Source organism: Cebidichthys violaceus, unplaced genomic scaffold, assembly GCF_023349555.1.
Source record: "Cebidichthys violaceus isolate CVI_PGR_0920_01 unplaced genomic scaffold, fCebVio1.0.p SCAF_30, whole genome shotgun sequence".
NCBI lineage: Eukaryota > Metazoa > Chordata > Actinopteri > Perciformes > Stichaeidae > Cebidichthys > Cebidichthys violaceus.
In genome coordinates, this window is record NW_027176484.1 from 1,523,504 (window position 1) to 1,542,921 (window position 19,418).

Here is a 19,418-nt window from a genome sequence, read left to right on the forward strand (position 1 = left end):
GTACAAAAGTATTAGCATCAAAATATGCTTAAAGTACCAAAAGTGAAAGTACTCATCATGCAGAATGATTTTAGATTAATACAGTTGTGGTCAAAAGTTTACATACACTTGTAAAGAACATAATGTCATGGCTCTCTTGAGTTTCCAGTTATTTCTACAACTCTGATTTTTCTCTGATAGAGTGATTGGAACAGATACTTCTTTGTCACAAAAAACATTCATGAAGTTTGGTTCTTTCATGACTTTATTATGGGTTAACAGAAAAAGTGATCAAATCTGCTGGGTCAAAAATATACATACAGCAGTGCTAATATTTGGTTACATGTCCCTTGGCCATTTTCACTTCAATTAGGAGCTTTTGGTAGCCATCCACAAGCTTCTGGCAAGCTTCTCGTTGAATCTTTGACCACTCCTCTTGACAGACTTGGTGCAGTTCAGTTAAATTTGATGGCTTTCTGACATGGACTTATTTCTTCAGCATTGTCCACATGTTCTCAATGGGATTTAAGTCAGGACTTTAGGAAGGCCATTCTAAAACCCTAATTCTAGCCTGATTTAGCCATTCCATTACCACTTTTGATGTGTGTTTGGGGTCATTGTCCTGTTGGAACACCCAACTGCACCCAAGACCCAACCTTCGGGCTGATGATTTTAGGTTATCCTGAAGAATTTGAAGGTAATCCTCCTTCTTCATTATCCCATTTACTCTCTGTAAAGCACCAGTTCCATTGGCAGCAAAACAGCCCCACAGCATAATACTACCACCACCGTGCTTGACGGTAGGCATGGTGTTCTTGGGGTTAAAGGCCTCACCTTTTCTCCTCCAAACATATTGCTGGGCATTGTGGCCAAACGGCTCGATTTTTGTTTCGTCTGACCACAGAACTTTCCTCCAGAAGGTCTTATCTTTGTCCACGTGATCAGCAGCAAACTTCAGTCGAGCCTTAAGGTGGCGCTTTTGGAGCAAGGGCTTCCTTCTTGCACGGCAGCCTCTCAGTCCATGGAGATGCAAAACACGCTTGACTGTGGACACTGACACCTGTGTTCCAGCAGCTTCTAATTCTTGGCAGATCTGCTTTTTGGTGGTTCTCGGTTGACTCTTCACCCTCCTGACCAATTTTCTCTCAGCAGCAGGTGATAGCTTGCGTTTTCTTCCAGATCGTGGCAGTGACAAAACAGTGCCATGCACTTTATACTTACAAACAATTGTTTGCACTGTTGCTCTTGGGACCTGCAGCTGCTTTGAAATGGCTCCAAGTGACTTTCCTGACTTGTTCAAGTCAATGATTCGCTTTTTCAGATCCATGCTGAGCTCCTTTGACTTTCCCATTGTAGCGTTTGTGGGCGTTTGTATCCAATGAGCCCTATTTAAATGGCCTCAGAGAAGACACCAGTTGTAGTCACTCATAATCACTCACAAGAAGTTAAGAGGCCATGCTATGAAGCTCATTTCATTGACACAACTTTCTAAGTCACTTAAATTGCTAATTCATGTTGCTGTATGTATATTTTTGACCCAGCAGATTTTGTCACTTTTTCTGTTAACCCATAATAAAGTCATGAAAGAACCAAACTTCATGAATGTTTTTTGTGACAAAGAAGTATCTGTTCCAATCACTCTATCAGAGAAAAATCAGAGTTGTAGAAATAACTGGAAACTCAAGAGAGCCATGACATTATGTTCTTTACAAGTGTATGTAAACTTTTGACCACAAATGTATATATTATATTACTGGATGAGAATTAACGTATTTATCACTTTAATGTTGCAGTAACAGTTTAAGTACTTCATGTTGGGTAAGTTCATCTATTTCATAACTTATTAGTTGATTTATATTTTGCATTAATAACCTGAATCTGCACAGTAACTTAAGTTATCATGTTTACATTTCCTTCTGATATGAAGTGGAGTAGAAGTAAAAAGCAGCACAAAATACTTTAGTAAAGTACAAGAACCTCAAGATTGTAGTTGTAAGTACTTGAGTACTAAATGTACCTTTAGTGTTTCACATTAGTTCCTCATTGAGGCGACACCATAAATATAACAGCAGACTATTTTTAAACTTTGACTTGTTTTTAAACCAGTAGAATTAAATGTTTCTTTATCAATAATGTATTTATATTTTGTATTATCAGTCTTTGATATCATGATGTCCTGTAGCAACAGGAGAGATGTAAGAATCACATTTAATAACTATATTAATTTAGACTTTTGTGAGTTCAAACTCACATTAATCCCATTTCAGTTAGACACATGCAGACATACTAACAGCTGATCCTGATACCGTTTGTGATGTTTGAACACATTAATGACTCATTACCACCACCTGGTGGATCTCAACATGTATAGACGTCTGACTCTTTTGACTTCTTCAAAATAAAGCCAGGAACAGTAGTATTCAGCTAGAATCAATACTTATAGTGCCATGTTATTTACATTTTTTAATACCTGAGACATTTAAAATATTAAATTTGAAATGTCGGAAATTAAATCTTTGTATTTATACTGTGTTACATCTTCATTTACTCTGTTCCAGTAACATAAATATGTCACCATTACTATACCAACATTATTCTAATAGACCTTGTAGCCACAGAGACACTCTCTATTCATTCTGGAAATGTCATTTTTGAGTCAGAGGAAGATAAGAGATTTTGTTTTTGATTAAATTATTATTCACTGGAGAACTGCAGAATAAGGAAAAAGGACAAAAGGAAATGATTCAAATATATTTCTAAACTATACATTTATTTTACACACAGATATACAGTATATACTGTACATGTATCTATGTATCACCTATCATTATTTGGGGGAAAAAACAACAATAGCCGTATTTTATTTTAAGCTTTTTATTGGTTAGGTCATCCTAATTAAATTTCAAATATTTAAATTAAATGTTCTTTTTAAATATTGTCTTCAAAGAGGAGAGCATAACTAAAAGCATTCATTCATCATTTAAAATGTGAAAAAAAAAGAAGAAAAAAAAAATCAAAGCTCCTTCTAAAAACACTCAAATCACATCAACAACAAACAATAATAATAATAATAATAATAATTGAAATGTAACACTATACACAACTCAATCTATGAATCTTTTAAGAACTGGTGCAACTTGGGCCAGAACAGACACACCGGTGCTCTCGTCTACGTTCGTCCAGTCAGGTGAGCGGTCGCTCCGTCTCTCGGGTACCTTCACGTCTCTGAATCTCTCTGGGGTTTCCCCGCGGTTCCTCCAGGGGGGCCGAGTGAGGGCTGTGATTAGATGAGGGGAGGGTGGCGCGCCGGTTACGATCGTGGCGTCTCGTCGTCGTTGTCGTCTTGTTTTTTTTGTTTCTTCTTTTCTTTTAAAAACCAAAGGTGTTCTCCCCGCTGTAAGCCACGTATAAAAAGCCGTCCTCGTCCTTCTCTTTCTCGTACAGCTGCCCCATCGTGATGCTGAAACAGGAAGCAGACGCGCCGTCGTTATTGATCGGGACCGCTGATCAGCGCCGACGTTTACATTGCACCAAATATTACACGTCTCTGAAAAAGACAATATTCCTAATAAGCCGTCTACATGGCTGAAGAAGATGAAGATTCCGCTAATATTCCCGTTTACATGCAGCCGTCCATATTCCAATAACGTATGCATCCTAATGCTCATAAAACCAGAATAACGTCGGCATATCACACACGTTGTAATCGGAAAATGCTCCATGCGGAATAAGACCTAATTAGGAATAGCCAAACACAATAATATGTTTACATGAATCATATCCTACTCAGAATATTGTCATAATAGTGGAATATTAGTGCGCATGTAAACGTAGTTACTGTTGTTCCTTCACCACCATGAACAAACACATTAGTTTATTCTCACACACACACACACAAACACACAAAAAGGTGAGAGAGAAAAAAAAAAAAAAAAAAGTCTCTACTGAACATAACTGTCTAGTTCCCAATTAACTGCTCATAATTACCGACCAAAATAAAACCAGAGTAGAAACTGAAGACTATAAGCTCAGATAGTTTGGTGTGAGGCGGCAGCTGTTTCTCCACCTGACCTCTACATTTAGAAGCAAGTCTAAAAGTTGAAAAGCCTCGTTTCCCTCTGTGCTGAGTCATGGCTGGTCTGAGAGGAGCGATGGGTGTAGCTGCTGCTGCTGCTTCTCTCTCTGTGTCTCAGTGTTGAATCAGCCTGAATATCAACACATTAACTCATGACGTTGTATTTTCATATCTTTCTCCAGGTCTTTTACTCAGTCAAAACCAAAACAAAAACCACCCCTCTACTCCCCCTCTGCATCTTCTTACTTTTAATCAACTCATTTCAACAAACATTCACTTTTTTTTTTTTTAAATTGGCGTTATAATGAGAGGAGCAATGACTCGTGTAATAAATGAGATAAAAAGCCACACGGGAAATTAAAAACAGAGACGCTTTGTCCAGACTGTGACGGCGTCTGGAAACCAAACAGAGTTCCTGTTGATCAAAGCCGTAAAAGTGATTTGACTGGAGTTTTATCTCGACTACCCTTCATGACCACGAAGGCGTCGCTGTACAGTCGTGATCGTCACAAAAAATGCTAAATATTTGCCGATCGAAGCGTCTCAAATGTGAATTCTTACAGGTTTTCTTTGTCATTTATGATGTCAAACAAAAACATATTTGGGTTTTGGACAAATTATGCACTTGGAAGACAGAGCTTTGTGCTCTGCAAATTTTTTAATTACTTTTTGACATTTAAAAATGTATAAATAATGTCGATCGATCGCCGTCTATTTGCACAGTTCCTGTTCTGGTGTGATCTCTTTATATTCATACTCTCAATACATAAATGATACGAGTTAGACCTGGGAATTGGGAACCAACATGACCCCCCCCCCCCCCCGCGCACACACCAGCGCCCCGGCCCTGACCTGGACTGCGGCACCGTCTTGTCCACAAACAGGAAGATGGCCTTCTCGGAGGGCAGCTGGATGCGTTTCCTGATGATCCACATGAACTGAGCCACTGTGATGTCGGAGGGGACCAGGTACTTCCTCTTGTCGATGTCCACGATCTGAGACCCGGACACCTTCTCCACGATCACCTGACACAACGCACACAAGACGCCGTCCGTTACAGACGCGAAGCCGCGATGAAGCGCAACACACAAAGCAGCGGCTCAGAGGTTTTCACTCACCGGGACCCGGTCAGGGTACTTGTTGCGGATTTTGGCTGATTCTATGCATCGATGTTCTGGTGGAGATAAAAAAAAAAAAAGCAGCGTTAATGAACTGTGAGAGACAAACCAGCGATGGACAGAGATCGATACATAACGGCCGAGGGGAGACACTCAAAAGGAGGCAGCTGCAGAGGATCAAGACGACACAATCTAATCAATCATCAAGAAAACATCAGCTAATCGCTGTAGGGGCGACTCTAGAGCTGCAGAAAGACATTATCAATTATTATTACAAATCTTTTAAAGTTTTACTTTATTTCAATTTTTTTTATCTGAATTATTATCTTAATATATTAAAAAGTGGATGTATCGGCAGTGATCAAAAGTCATTGATTTTGAGGAATAACTAACTGGACAAAACACAGCACAGCTTTTTAAAAGCCCTTTTATGACTTAATTACATTCATTTGCACACCGTACTCCAACTGGAACAAAAGTTGTACTTCTTTACTTGTATGTTGATCCGTGTGTATGATGTTTGTTTGTTTTTCATTTTTAATTCCCCTGAAGTAACTTACTTTAGCTCCAATAACTCAGCATTGAAATTGAGTCTTAACCAAAGAGAAGTAATTAAGATTCACAGACAATTAGAAATATCAAAAATCAAATAAATCAAATAAATTTATCAAAGAAAAATGTCAAACATTTAATGGATCCAGCTGATCAAATTTTCTATTTTATTATATCAATTAAATGTGTTTATGTTATTTATATATATATATATATATATATATATATATATATATATATATATATCATTCTTTATTTAAACTTTTTATTATTATTATAACACTATCTTGTGTTTAGACTCGTATATATTCTATTGTAAATTTTTATATTAATATTTTTTAATTATTTCTGTTTGAGCAAACATACTTGGCAATAAACCGTTTCTGATTCTGATTAATTATGAATTAATTTTATTTGTATACACATTTAAAGGAGACTTTAGATTGCATCTCTGCAGCTGTAGTGCATGTGATATATATAAATATATATATCACATGTATATATATATATATATATATATATATATATATATATATAAAAAACTTGATATATATAAATATAAGAACTTGAATCCTCCTCTTCACAGGAAACAGAGGGGCTTCTGGGTAACGCAGTCTCAACACTGACACCAACAATAACACTGTGGTGGAGAGAAGCCAAATGACACTTTTTACACGTTTAACATTTAAAACTGCCGCGATTTAAAGCCCACACTACCGCTCACCAGCAACACGTGACCTGTGCTCATTAATAAACATGTGAACTGAGCGTTGAAGCTTCTTTTTTTTTTTTTTTTAAGTCTGATACACACTGTCTGCTGCCACCAGCTAGCCCGTCAACAGGAAGAGCATTATGAATGTTGAGCAATAACAACACCAGGTGTGATTTGGTTTCCAGATCAACAAATGCAAATAATTGCTTTCTTTCTGAGTCTCACATGTTTCATCATAATTAATGTTAGTCGCGTAACTTACTACTTTAGACAAAGTATGCTGTTTTAAGGAATCCTTTTAGGCATTTAAAAAGCTAATCAGGACATTTGTCTTCACTTTAGTGTAAACAATTAGTCGACTTATTGATTTAAAAAGGAAGAAAAAAATCTGGATTAATTATATAAAATAGTAAAATGTGAGCTAAAAGCAGCCTGCAGGCCTGCACTTCTCCTGCCAGAGCAACTTTTGTGTCCGTCCTGTCAGGCCTCCACTTTATATTATATAAGTAAAGTAAAAAAGAAAAATCATATTTGGCTCAATTAAACAGACACATCCCAGCTGCTGCTGACTGCAAACTCCACCACAATGGAGGCTTTAGCAGCTTAACGTGTCAACATCCACCATCAGCCCGAAAACACGGTCGTCGTGTCGGACTCGAAACACGAACAGAGACGCGATGCTTTTCAATCTACACGGACCCAACGCATCCGATACAAAGTGCAGACAATACAGCCGACGTTTGCATTAGCTGACATTAATATTTAACGGCTATATTTTAAAAAAAAAAAAAAGGAAAAAGAAAGAGAAGCAGAGCCGATCCTCTCTAAACAAAAGCCTGCAGGACAGGCCAGTCTGTGTCACCGACGTTATTGTGAACAAATTTACTCAACTTTAAACCCGGATTTATTCACCCCCTGCACCTACATTAAGGATTTAACTTCACAAATACTGCATGGACATTTATAAATACATATTTTTGTTATCCATCCAAAAAACTAGCACCTCCCTTACCCAAGGAGTGATCCTCTTTGAACATCCATTTCATGTTTCCGGGGCTCTGTTTCGCTCGATGCAGCTGTAGATTATGAATAAATAATATCTTTCTGAATGTGCTTCTTTAATAAGATGTCCTCTTTTAAGTTGTGACTGTTAAAAAATGAACGCACAGGACGGACACACAGCTGGTCGACACTAACACAACAAACAACAATCTCCTCCTCACGATCAGGCTGCTGCCCCGGCGGTGACGTCACACCCGGACTGTTCCATTCCTCCGCACCTCACGAGGGGGTAGTCGGGGGGTGAAAATGGGACGCTCTCACTTTTTTTTCCACTTTAATCATTAAAATCAAATACCACAATTTATCCTACACAACAGCTGTGATGTTTATTGTTTGATGTTCAAAATGCACGTTGTTTGAGTGGCTTCTACACGGCGACCTTCTACATCGTTTACCCTGTTAGTTATATTTGGTCCTACCCACTGTGAAGAACATAAACACAACCATATCCGACAGTATCATGTCGTCAAAGGCTGCAAATAACTCATAAATACATTAGTTTTATCAGCGATTAATCTGTTTCTATTTTTGCTGATCATTCAGTTGCTTTATCTTTAAATATAATAACAGGACATGGGAGAAACATCACATCACAACATCCCAGAGCCCAACCACAAAGATATTCATATTTCACAAACCCTATAGTATAGTATAGTATAGGATCGTATGATATAGTATTTTATAGTATAGGATAGTATAGTATAGTATAGTATAGTATAGTATAGGATCGTATGATATAGTATTTTATAGTATAGGATAGTATAGTATAGTATAGGATTGTATGATATAGTATTGTATAATATAGCGTAGTATAGTATAGTATGATATAGTATTGTATAGTATAATATAGTATTTTATAGTATAGGATAGTATAGTATAGTATAGTATAGGATCGTATGATATAGTATTTTATAGTATAGAATAGTATAGTATAGTATAGTATAGGATCGTATGATATAGTATTTTATAGCCTAGGATAGTATAGTATAGTATAGTATAGGATCGTATGATATAGTATTGTATAATATAGCGTAGTATAGTATAGTATGATATAGTATTGTATAGTATAATATAGTATTTTATAGTATAGTATAGGATAGTAGAGTATTGTAAAGTATAGCATAGTATAGTATAGTATAGGATTGTATGATATAGTATTGTGTAATATAGTATAGTATAGTATAGTATAGTATAGTATAGTATGATATAGTATAGTATAGTATAATATAGTATTGTATAGTATAGAATAGGATAGTAGAGTATTGTAAAGTATAGCATAGTATAGGATAGAATAGGATTGTATGATATAGTATAGTATAGTATAATATAGTATTGTATAGTATAGAATAGTATAGTATGATATAGTATAGTATAGTATAATATAGTATTGTATAGTATAGAATAGGATAGTAGAGTATTGTAAAGTATAGCATAGTATAGGATAGAATAGGATTGTATGATATAGTATTGTGTTATATAGTATAGTATAGTATTGTATGATATAGTATAGTATAGTATAATATAGTATTGTATAGTATAGAATAGGATAGTAGAGTATTGTAAAGTATAGCATAGTATAGGATAGTGTGAAGAATTTAAGTTTAGAAAGTATGTTTAATAGCACCCCTAGTGGTGGATATCTTTTGTCGATGTTTATTTATACGTTTTAAGCCAAAGGTATTATTATATAAAATGTCATAACATGTTTAATTGTAGAAGTGTTAAACCATAAAAGCATAACCATTGAATATATTAAACTAAAGGTATAGTGTTGAGCCGTGAGGGAGAGACAGGGACCCTTTGAGATCGGCTTTTCAGATTCGTAAGCGACCACATGGAGATACGTTTGAAGAGGCCGGCTTCAGGAATGTGAGAAGGTGTGAGCCAGCGGGGGAAGGGTACCTGCTGGCCAAAGGAAGATGACCACAGGACAATGGGCCATAGGCCAAGGGGAAGCGTATTGGATTTCAGCCAATCACAAAGCTGATGATGGACTTTTAACTTTCAGGCGGGGACTTTAAAGTATAAGACATGGTTACCGAGGATGGCTCATTAGTTCTCGTCGCTGGCCATCTTGCAGAAAATCAGGCAGCTGGCCTGTTGGATGGGGGCGCGTTAACTCTGATCCACGGAACATATTCTATCGATAGTGTACTTCAGTTTGTAATTGTATAGCTTCTGTTTGTTATTAAATATCTTTTGATTTGATTTTAACTTGGCCCAGCTGATTTTTGGCCCTGCTCCTTTGTCTAAGAGAGAGTTGAGACCCTTTTTTAACAATAGTATACTACAGTATAGTATAGTGTTGTATAGTATATCACAGTATACTATAGTATAGTCTGGTATAGTATATTATGGTATAACTTTTAGCCTTCTGTCTTCAGTTTGTATGCAAATGAGAAATGGTCATGTTTTAAATCCAAATAGAAATAGAAGTTCCAGTTATTTAAATTGCTTTTATTTCCCGTATATTGGTATTAACATGAGAACAGAGAGGTTCTAGTTCCTGCAGTCTGCTCTGGCACTTCCTTCATCAGCAGGCTGAGCTTTGATCTGGTTGTCAGGCGGCAGCGGTTTCCCCAGGTGGTGTCCTGTGGTGATGCCGTACGGCAGCGACTCTCGCTCCTCCCTCACTGTGGGCCAAAGCAGGAACCCCCCCTTAAAGCTGAGGTCAAACAGCTCACAGGGGGCAAAGCTCAAAGGCTTTTCCGCCGACAGTCCTTTCACTCGGGCCCGCCACCCGTCCAGCATCACGGTTCTCACCGCGGGGGGGCAGTGAGCTGGACTCCAGAATATCTGAGGGGCTAGAACCTGAAATCCACAGAAGTGCAAAGTGCCGTTCTGGAAAAAAAACAAAACAAGAGACAAATAAATAAGAGAGAGAGAGAGAGAGAGAGAGAGAGAGAGAGAGAGAGAGAGAGAGAGAGAGAGAGAAGCTGACAACCGTTCACCAACACAGAACACATTTTAATCCTTGTGGATTATATCATTGTATTTTGCCAAGCAAATTAGTTTACAGCTGAGATGCAGACAATAGCTGCTGGAATCAGACCAGGAATGTTGTAATCATATGGTATTTACCACACGTTCACCAGTACGCCCTTATGATTCATTCATAAATACTGTCAATTACAGTAGTATGTTTAACACAACTTCTAACCCCTCATTGTCTTAAAGCTGCAGTGTGTAGTGTGTTGTGCAATACAAACAATTATTCTGTCTGTATATATCATGTTTTTTGTTATAATTATATTTAATACAATATAAACACACCATGCAATACAACAATTATTCTGTCTGTATATATCATGTTTTTAGTTTTTAGTTATAGTTATATTTAATACAGCTGTAATCCTGTAAATTTCCCCACTGCGGGACTAATAAAGGATTATCTTATTTTATCTCATTTTAGTCTTTGGTGTCATCTAGTGGTGAGGTTGCAGATTGCAACCAACTGAAACTTCTCCCGTGCGCCAAGCGTGTATGACGTGAATATGACGCGTTCCAGAATCGAACAGCTCATTCTAAAAATAATAAAAACATTATTTTCAAATTAATTTTGCATTTCTGCCAATAGATCCCCTAAAATGCCCAACAACAGACTCTTATGTGATTCCAGTCCTTCTTTTGGTCTTTTGTCCTCCAGCTAACACCGTGAGGTAATAACAATAAAGTCTATAAATGAACATTTGTGTTGATGTCGCTCACCTGTAGAGGCCAGAGTGCGATGTTGATGTCTCCATTGATCCCATCAGGCTGGAACATCGTCTGTGTTGCTCCAGTGGTGAAAGACAACATCGCTTTCTTATCCTTCAGGGAAACACAAAAATACACATTTCATGAATACTATTAAACAGTTTTAATGATATATAATAGGTATTCAAAGGAGAAGTTTTAATATGTGACAAATACTGTGTTATTTACTAAATTATCGTTTACTATAATTGCTAAATGGGGGGAATTAAAGTGTTTTTCAATGTGTTTGTTTTAAGTCATCATTTTATACATCTTGATAGTCCATTTGTTCATCAATCAAAGAAATCTGAATATAATAGTTGTTGTCTTTAATTAATTACATTACATATTTTTTTCAACAAATGATGTCATATTAAACTAACTAATGATAAAATAACATAATTTATAGCATTACTAATAATTTGTAAAAAGAAATATGAATATCACCTCGTTGTTTGTTTGCAGTAAAATAACTAAAGTATGATTTGGTATTAATTGACCATTTCTTAATGCTGGTTAATATAAAGTGGTATCCTCTGTGTATTGATTAAAGAGATGTGTGTTGATGAGAGAAGCTGACCTTAAATACTCCGTTATTATACATCTTCTCCAGGGAGAAAGCGAAGCCTTGTGTGAGAACTCGGTCCATCCAGCCCTTCATGATGGCCGGCACACTGAACCAGTACAAAGGAAACTGGGAGAAGAGACAGAAGATGATATTTATCTCTTTATACTGTATTGTTTTATTGCCTCCTTCCTTTCTTTGCTTGTTTTCTCAATTAAATCAGTGTTTTCAACACTGTAAAAAGGTTAAAGATCGGACAGCACTCTGGTCGAGACCTGTCAATCACGGTAAGCCCCGCCCTAAAGCATAAATGAACATCATGCTGTATTGAAGAAGACTTGAAACTAGAGATTGAGACCATAAACTCATGTTTACAATGTTTACTGAGGTAATAAATCAAGAGAGAAGTAGAGTCATTTTAGACTAGACTTCTATACAACCAGAGGAGTCGCCCCCTGATGGACATTAGAGAGAATGCAGCTTTAACACACTTCAGCGTTGGCTCCACTTGTCAGAATCCGAGGTCGCTGCCTGGTAGAAACTACAGCGATGTGGGGGACCTCTGACCTGGAAGATGATGAGCTCGGACTCCTCTACTTTGCGCTGCTCGGCGACGATGTCGTCACTGAGGCGGCCTTCCATCCAGGCGTGCATGGTCTCCTCTCCATACTGGAAAAGCGCCGGATTCTTCAGGTCACCTGAACACAACGCACTCTGTCAGAACTGAAAGGATACGTTTTTCTTTCTGTCAACAAATCCCATGAAAATACCTAACAGTGAATGTATCTACTAACACTTAGTGTGTGTGTGCCAAATGTGGATTCATCCGCCGCTGAAAATAGTCCCCAACAAATGCTTTCCTTCTGTTTGATTTATAAAAACGTAAAACACAACTGAGCTTTTTTGTAAAAAACACTATTATATATTTGACAGTAAGAAAACAACAGAATAACACCAGCTTGACCCCTGATATCCAGAAGGGATCCCATATATATATATATATATATATATATATATATATATATGGGATATATATATATATATATATATATATATATATATATATATATATAGACCTCTTGAAGCTCATTAGCATAAAGAAACAGTGACAGTGAGGTCACCGGTGATGTCGTCCTGCGTGGAGTTGGCTCTGAAGTTCATGGCGTACAGGTCGGACACGAGGACCCGGTAGCCCTGCGCCGCCAGCTCCTGCGTCACCACGTCACGCACCGCCGCGTTGAACGAACCCGGACTCTGGTGGGCGTACACGATCAGGGCCGTCTTCTGAGCTGTGTCACACACACACACACACACACGCACATATATATATATATATGCTTTATGGTCTGTTTGACTCTAAATGGACCATAATTTACTATTTATTTAATATAGATTATACTATAATATTTTTGTTTTCTATGATAAGTTATATTGCTGTACTGTACCTCATATTATGTATATGTTACTATACTACTACATTTCACCTTGTATTACATTTATATCTCATACTACATTAGAATCAGTGGTAAAATGTAGCTGAATACATTTACTCAAGTACTGTACATACTTGTACTCTTCTTTAGTATTTTCATTGTATACTTCTCTCCATTATACCATACTACTCCATTACATCTCAGAGGTAAATGTTGTTAATTCACTACATTTATTCTACACAGTTACTACTTTTTACATGAATATACTTACATGATATGATGCAGTACTATACTGATAATACACCTTGTAGTATGCAAAGTATCTCAAACATTAAACATTAAAATACTCTCTAACATGTGTTCGCTGGTGATAAAAACAAAGTATTTATTTTTTAACACGTATTTTTAAAACACCTTTTTAATATTTGTTAGCAAAATTTGGTTTGAGTATCAGAGAATCAGCAGAGAAACAGATCTATGAATATTATAGATTTCAAGTCCTACATTTTTAATTGATTAATTGTCGTCACTAATGATCAAACCAAGATGATTGGCTCCTGATTTGCGCTGTTCATTTGACCAACTTTGACGACTTTTAGATTCATAAAAATGAAAAACTGCAAATTAGAATAAATTGTGATCTATTGTTATGAGATATAACAGTGTGCAATTGCATAGTTTAAAAAAAGTTATGCAGCATTGACGCATCAAAAAAGAGAACCATAGATCTGCACAATCTAAATTTGTACAATTTGTTTACAGTTTACGTGAACTTATAACAAACATTTAGCAAAAATTTGCCCAGAACTTGGTTTGAGTGTCAGAGCAGCAGCAGAGAAACAGATACATAAAAGTATGAATGGATTAATTGGTCTCACACTTATGATCTAACAGTGTTTTCTGCTATTTCATTACCAACTATGTTCACTTTCTCCAAAAAACGGAGCACACATTTAGGTCAGAGTTTGGTTTGTCTGGAGTAAGAGTTGTGTGTCAGAGCAGCAGCAGAGAAACAGATTTACAGGAAGTGAAATCAGTGGATGAGTAGAGTCTTACCCATGCTGTCTGTCTGCTGGATCCGTCTGCACTGTAGACCTGGTTTCCGGGCGGCTCTTATAGACCCCGTGGGTTTCTTTGCGTGAGAAACATGGTTAGATATCAGATGGAGCAAATGTCTCTCAGAGTCACGACTAACACACGGGAGAGGAGGAAGAAAAAAATGTCTGCTGTCAAACTGTAAGACCGGTTTAGTTGATTGTTGTGAAAGGGAGGAGTGTGTGTGTGTGTGTGTGTGTGTGTGTGTGTGTGTGTGAGAGGACTCACTGGTGATAAGATTGGTTTCATTTGGCCTGGAAAAGAATGTTTGGGTTACTTTCAAGGGATTATCCGGCGAGGTCATGTGGTTTAATAAACTCTTTAATCCGACTTAATTTCATCTCGTTAGAAGAAAAGTGGAGGAAGGCGTCAGTTTAGTAAAGCCTGAGCTGTTCTGTCTCGTCCCTGTGTTTAATGTCACCTGTCACCAGTTCCTCTACAAAGCGGCTGTTGTGACTGACTGGGAGATTAGGAGAGAAAACCTATATATATATATATATATATATATATATATATATATATACACACATACAGTGTTTGAATATATGTTCCATTTTCTCCTTTTTGTTTTTTATTCTAATTTTTAGTTTTTTATTGGATTGTTGTCTATTAATTATTTTGTTTTCTGATTTGCTTATTTTGTTTGCTTATTGTGCTTTTATTTTGTTGTATTTTTCTAAATTATGTTAGCTTAGTTTTTTCTTATTAACCAATTTATTTATGTATTATTATCTGGATTTGATAACGCCTCCTGTGTGTGCAAAACACATTCTTGATTATTTATTTATTTTTTGACATTTGGGAGGAAGTTATTTCCATTATTTTTATTGAGCAACTTATATTGTTGTGTCAAATTTCTTCTCCATTTATATGACAGAATTATAAAAATAAAAATATGAGATTGTATATTGATATTAAAACAGTGGAACATTTTCAAAATAATTAAAAATAAATTGGCAAAGATAAAATATATGTTTGTATATTAAATAAAAGAGACATCAAATAAATGTAAATCTAAGAATAGGAACATAACTCAGGAACATTGATTACTACCATTGTTTTCCCCCTTTTGAAACAATTTTTGAAGAAAACAACCTCCCCATGAGGTCCATTTAGTAGCAGCGCTGGAGCTTTTGATTGTGTCTCGTGATCTTCCTCAGCAGACGAACTGTGCCCTGTTGCAGATCTTCAAATGTGCCTTCATATTTAACTTTTTAAGACAATGTGGAGGCTCAGAAAAATCAAAACCTCTGCTAAACATCTACAATTCCACGACGAGAGGAAGAGCATGCGATATATACGATTGAAAGCTCCAGACTTTGTGGTGAGATTGTTTGGTAAAGTTTAGTTAATGCCACTTTCCATTGTTACAGTCGGTTCACTTTTCTGCTTGAGTGAGCGGAGCTGAGCGGCTCAATCAGCCAAAAAGCAGTCTTAATTTTCCTGGAATTCAAAGCAACTTGAGAGAGTCGAGAACAAGAACACTTGGCTCCAGATACATTCAGAGGTCTGATTTAATTTGATCTAAGCTGCAGTCAAAGTCTGTCTTTGTGAAACCGGCCAGTTACTCTGTTCCACTCTATCTTAACGTGTTAATCTCTTCATCATGTTCATGTGTTTCAGGCTTTCTGACATGAGGGGGAGAGAATGTGAAGAGCATTTAGGTTTCTGATATGTTTTCATTATTCACAGTGTTAACGGGCTGGGGCTGAATCATTACACAGAAAATCATTGCTCGTCACCGGAGCAATGATTGAAAAATATTGGTTTCTTACCAAAATAGTTGAGTGATTCCAGAACATTTTAGTGCCATTTTAAGTACATGTTGATGATATTGTGACGTAATAATCATGTCAGCTGCCAAAGACATGCATCACAAACAGTTAAAGGAGACATATGATGCTCATTTCAGCTTCAGGGTCATACTTTTTTTTTTTTTACATTTTTACATGCTTTAATATAAACGAGGCCTATTTGCAGGCCTCAGCTAGAATAAAGATAAGAAATACCTAATTAAGTGTATAATTAAATTAAAAAATAAATAAATAAATAAATAATTTTTTTTAATATATTTTTGAGATGAGAAAAATCATGGAACTATCAGAATACATGTTACAGGTTAACATAAGATAAGGATGGAACACAGCACAACTTGGAAAATTCAAAAGCTCGCTCTGGAAAAACAGCAATTTCAGGATATTGTTTTTTGGAAAGTATGGAAATCCAAGATTTTAAATATTCCCAGCTCTTATAACAACTGATAAAGGCTCTATATACAGAGTTATACATAGATACAGTGAAACATTTATAAAATATATAGCATATAAAATTAAAAAACTGATTAAATATTCCAATATTTTAATAAAAAAATATTTTTTAAATTCAAAAACACTCTATATCACTTCTATGTATCACTCCTGATGTTCAATGAATCAAAAGACAGAAGATTGGACCTTTTTTGAGTGTTTTAAGCTCTTTCTAAGCCCTTTTTAGTTGTTTAGTTTAAGGTCAAATACTGCTTCAGATTCAGCCCACTCTCTCTGTTCAGGGCTGTATCTCAGCCCCCCTTTCTCCGATTTTCACCATTGAGACATCCTTCGAACCGTAGGAGCCAATAGAATTGCCTGGAATTGAAAGCTAGATGATTGACAGCACTATTAGCCAATAAAGCTCAAAAACGTCCCATCTGATGGCAGATCTGAAATCTAATTTGCTGAGCTTCCAACCCTCCCAAGAAGCCGAGGAGTGTCGGAGAGACACGAGTCGAACGGATTCACACGAAGCACATGCAGCTGGACATAACAAGCAGTGGAAGTACGGAGATATTTCATTTTTTCGCTGAGATTCGACCAAAAGTGAGTACAATATTCGATGAAAGCTGTGTGACTTTTTGTGTTCGAAGCTGAATATCTCTGCGATGGTTTACCGGAGAGAGAAATGGAAGATATGTCCGTAATCTCCGTCAAGCGGACATGCTTTTTCATGCTGCATGTTCGTAGGTAGCACGTTGCTAACGGAGTGTAGCAGCTGTTTTCTCCGGTCTGTCCCAGTCATATCGAGTATGATTTATGATATTTTGTTATTTGTTTGCTTGGCTGATGGGAGATGTGTTTGTCTCATGTAGAAGTGACCGAGTTCATGTTGTTCCCAGGACGCTGAGGTTTCTGCAGAACTATAACATCACTATATTCGTTCTTCGTGGGTTCTCTGCCACTTTTAACACAAAACTCTCTAAGTTTGTATGTACTCTGCGTCCAAATGGGGGACCCTCGGGTGTATATTAATGTAAAAAAAACAAAAAACATTATTTTTCCCACAGAGTCTTAATATTTGTGTATTCGCGATCTATCTGAAAAGCTCTGTTTATGCGCCTGTCTCTTTAAGAGCCTCCTCCTGAAAAAAAGCCAAAAAAGGTAGATCTCAAACTGTGGGTGGGGATGCTCAGATTATGGAGGTATATTCTAACAAGCATGAATGTGACATAAAAGGGGGGGGGGGGGGGGGCATCTGATTGTCTTGTCTCACAAGTTCAAATCACATGTTTCACAAAAAAACGGACTGGGTTTTCTTATTGTGAATTGGAACTCCAGATACCCAAATGTATGTATACCTTTTAAAACACAACAACTTAATATCACATTACATTACAGAAGACGGGTAACTAGACACTGACCCTGTATGATGGCGGGTCGGGCTGCTTTTTAGCCAAGTCACAAACTATTGTCAGTTATCCTGCGGAGGATCAGACACGCCTGCAGCTCGATGCGTCTCAGACTCGGGCGGGGCTGACATGAGACAGGAATGTGACCCGAACACTTTCTGTCACCTGCAGATCACCTGGCGGAGCCTCAGACCTGCTCAGATTACCTGAAGGGGAATGTTTCAGACACATCAAGACTGTATTTATACAAGCAGTATTTAGATCCTCTTACAAAGTAGAAGTCATTACACTAATGTAAAAATACTCTATGCAAGTACAAAATACTGCATTCAGAATCCCACTTACAGTAAGTTACTGTGAGGAACTTTTAACAGGTTGTGAACCAGTTTCAGTTTAGTCCTGATCTACTTTTCACTAATACATCACTTTCAAGATATTTTGGTAAGAAGTATTGCATCACTTTTTCATGTGCTGACTATAAAGAAAGTCTGTCTGTCTGTAAAGATACAAAAGATAGAAATAATACTCTAATACTGCAGTACATATTTATCTGTACATCAATGTTGTGATTTGTTAAACTCCTCCTTGGTTGTTGTTCAGGTCCTCTTTGACGTTTCCTTGAGCGCCATCATCAGGACAGAATTATTATTAGACCAGAGCTTTAATTTATGACCAAAAACCTGCAGAACTAAAGACGTTTTATATTTTACCAAACAGTTTCATTCCTCTCTAGGTTTCTACAGAGGGGTTTGTTCAAATATCATTCAGAGACTCATTTATTCAACATTGTATCACTTTAAAATGATTTAAAGTGACACATAGAGAATTCCCTCTATAAAAAACGTTTGACTCTAATATGTCAACAAAATGAAACAATAATTAAAAACCTGGCTTCATCCAACGTTCTCATTTATGTTAATGTAGGCAAATGAGCACATATTTAATAAGACAATGCTTCATTTGCAGATTTAAACACAACATTACTGAAAACTTGCAATACAAAAAATATTTGTCTTAATGTAGGTGATCAACTTGGAAAGTTTAAAGGTGAAATCAACTTTATTTTTATTTGTTTTTACCCTATTCACCTGCAGCGTGTCTCCTTAAAGGTAAAGGTAGTATTGCAGCAACATTCTTAGTATTTGTTCTACTTAGATAAACGAAAATCTACATTTGTTCAACAGATGTTCTCAAAAACGGAACAAAACTTTCCCAGAGTTTGGTTTGTTCAGAGTGTCAGATTTAATGCAGTTTTATTACAGATATCTAATCATTACATTACAGTCATTTAGCAGACACTTTTATCCAAAGCGACTTACAATTCAGTATCTATCTACCGTAGACGCAGCTACGGGAGCAATTTTGGGGTTAAGTGTCTTGCTCAAGGACACAATGACATGAGACTAGTAGAGCAGGAGCCAGGGATTGAAC

General features: G+C 36.7%; 2 protein-coding genes across 2 annotated transcripts; both read right to left on the reverse strand.

The window, feature by feature from the left end:
• Positions 1-2,730: 2,730 nt before the first annotated feature.
• On the reverse strand, positions 2,731-7,677 carry LOC137882182 (gamma-aminobutyric acid receptor-associated protein-like 2). The gene is made up of 4 exons (XM_068724339.1): positions 7,449-7,677; positions 5,173-5,228; positions 4,907-5,079; positions 2,731-3,439 (listed from the first exon to the last, which is right to left on the reverse strand). The coding sequence occupies exons 1-4, from the start codon at positions 7,480-7,482 to the stop codon at positions 3,349-3,351; spliced, it is 354 nt and encodes a 117-aa protein (XP_068580440.1). The 5' UTR covers positions 7,483-7,677; the 3' UTR covers positions 2,731-3,348.
• A 2,257-nt stretch (positions 7,678-9,934) lies between these two features.
• nqo1 (NAD(P)H dehydrogenase, quinone 1) lies at positions 9,935-14,469 on the reverse strand. Its single transcript, XM_068724324.1, has 6 exons — positions 14,288-14,469; positions 12,920-13,087; positions 12,366-12,496; positions 11,814-11,927; positions 11,207-11,308; positions 9,935-10,339 (listed from the first exon to the last, which is right to left on the reverse strand). The coding sequence occupies exons 1-6, from the start codon at positions 14,289-14,291 to the stop codon at positions 9,998-10,000; spliced, it is 861 nt and encodes a 286-aa protein (XP_068580425.1). The 5' UTR covers positions 14,292-14,469; the 3' UTR covers positions 9,935-9,997.
• Positions 14,470-19,418: the final 4,949 nt, after the last annotated feature.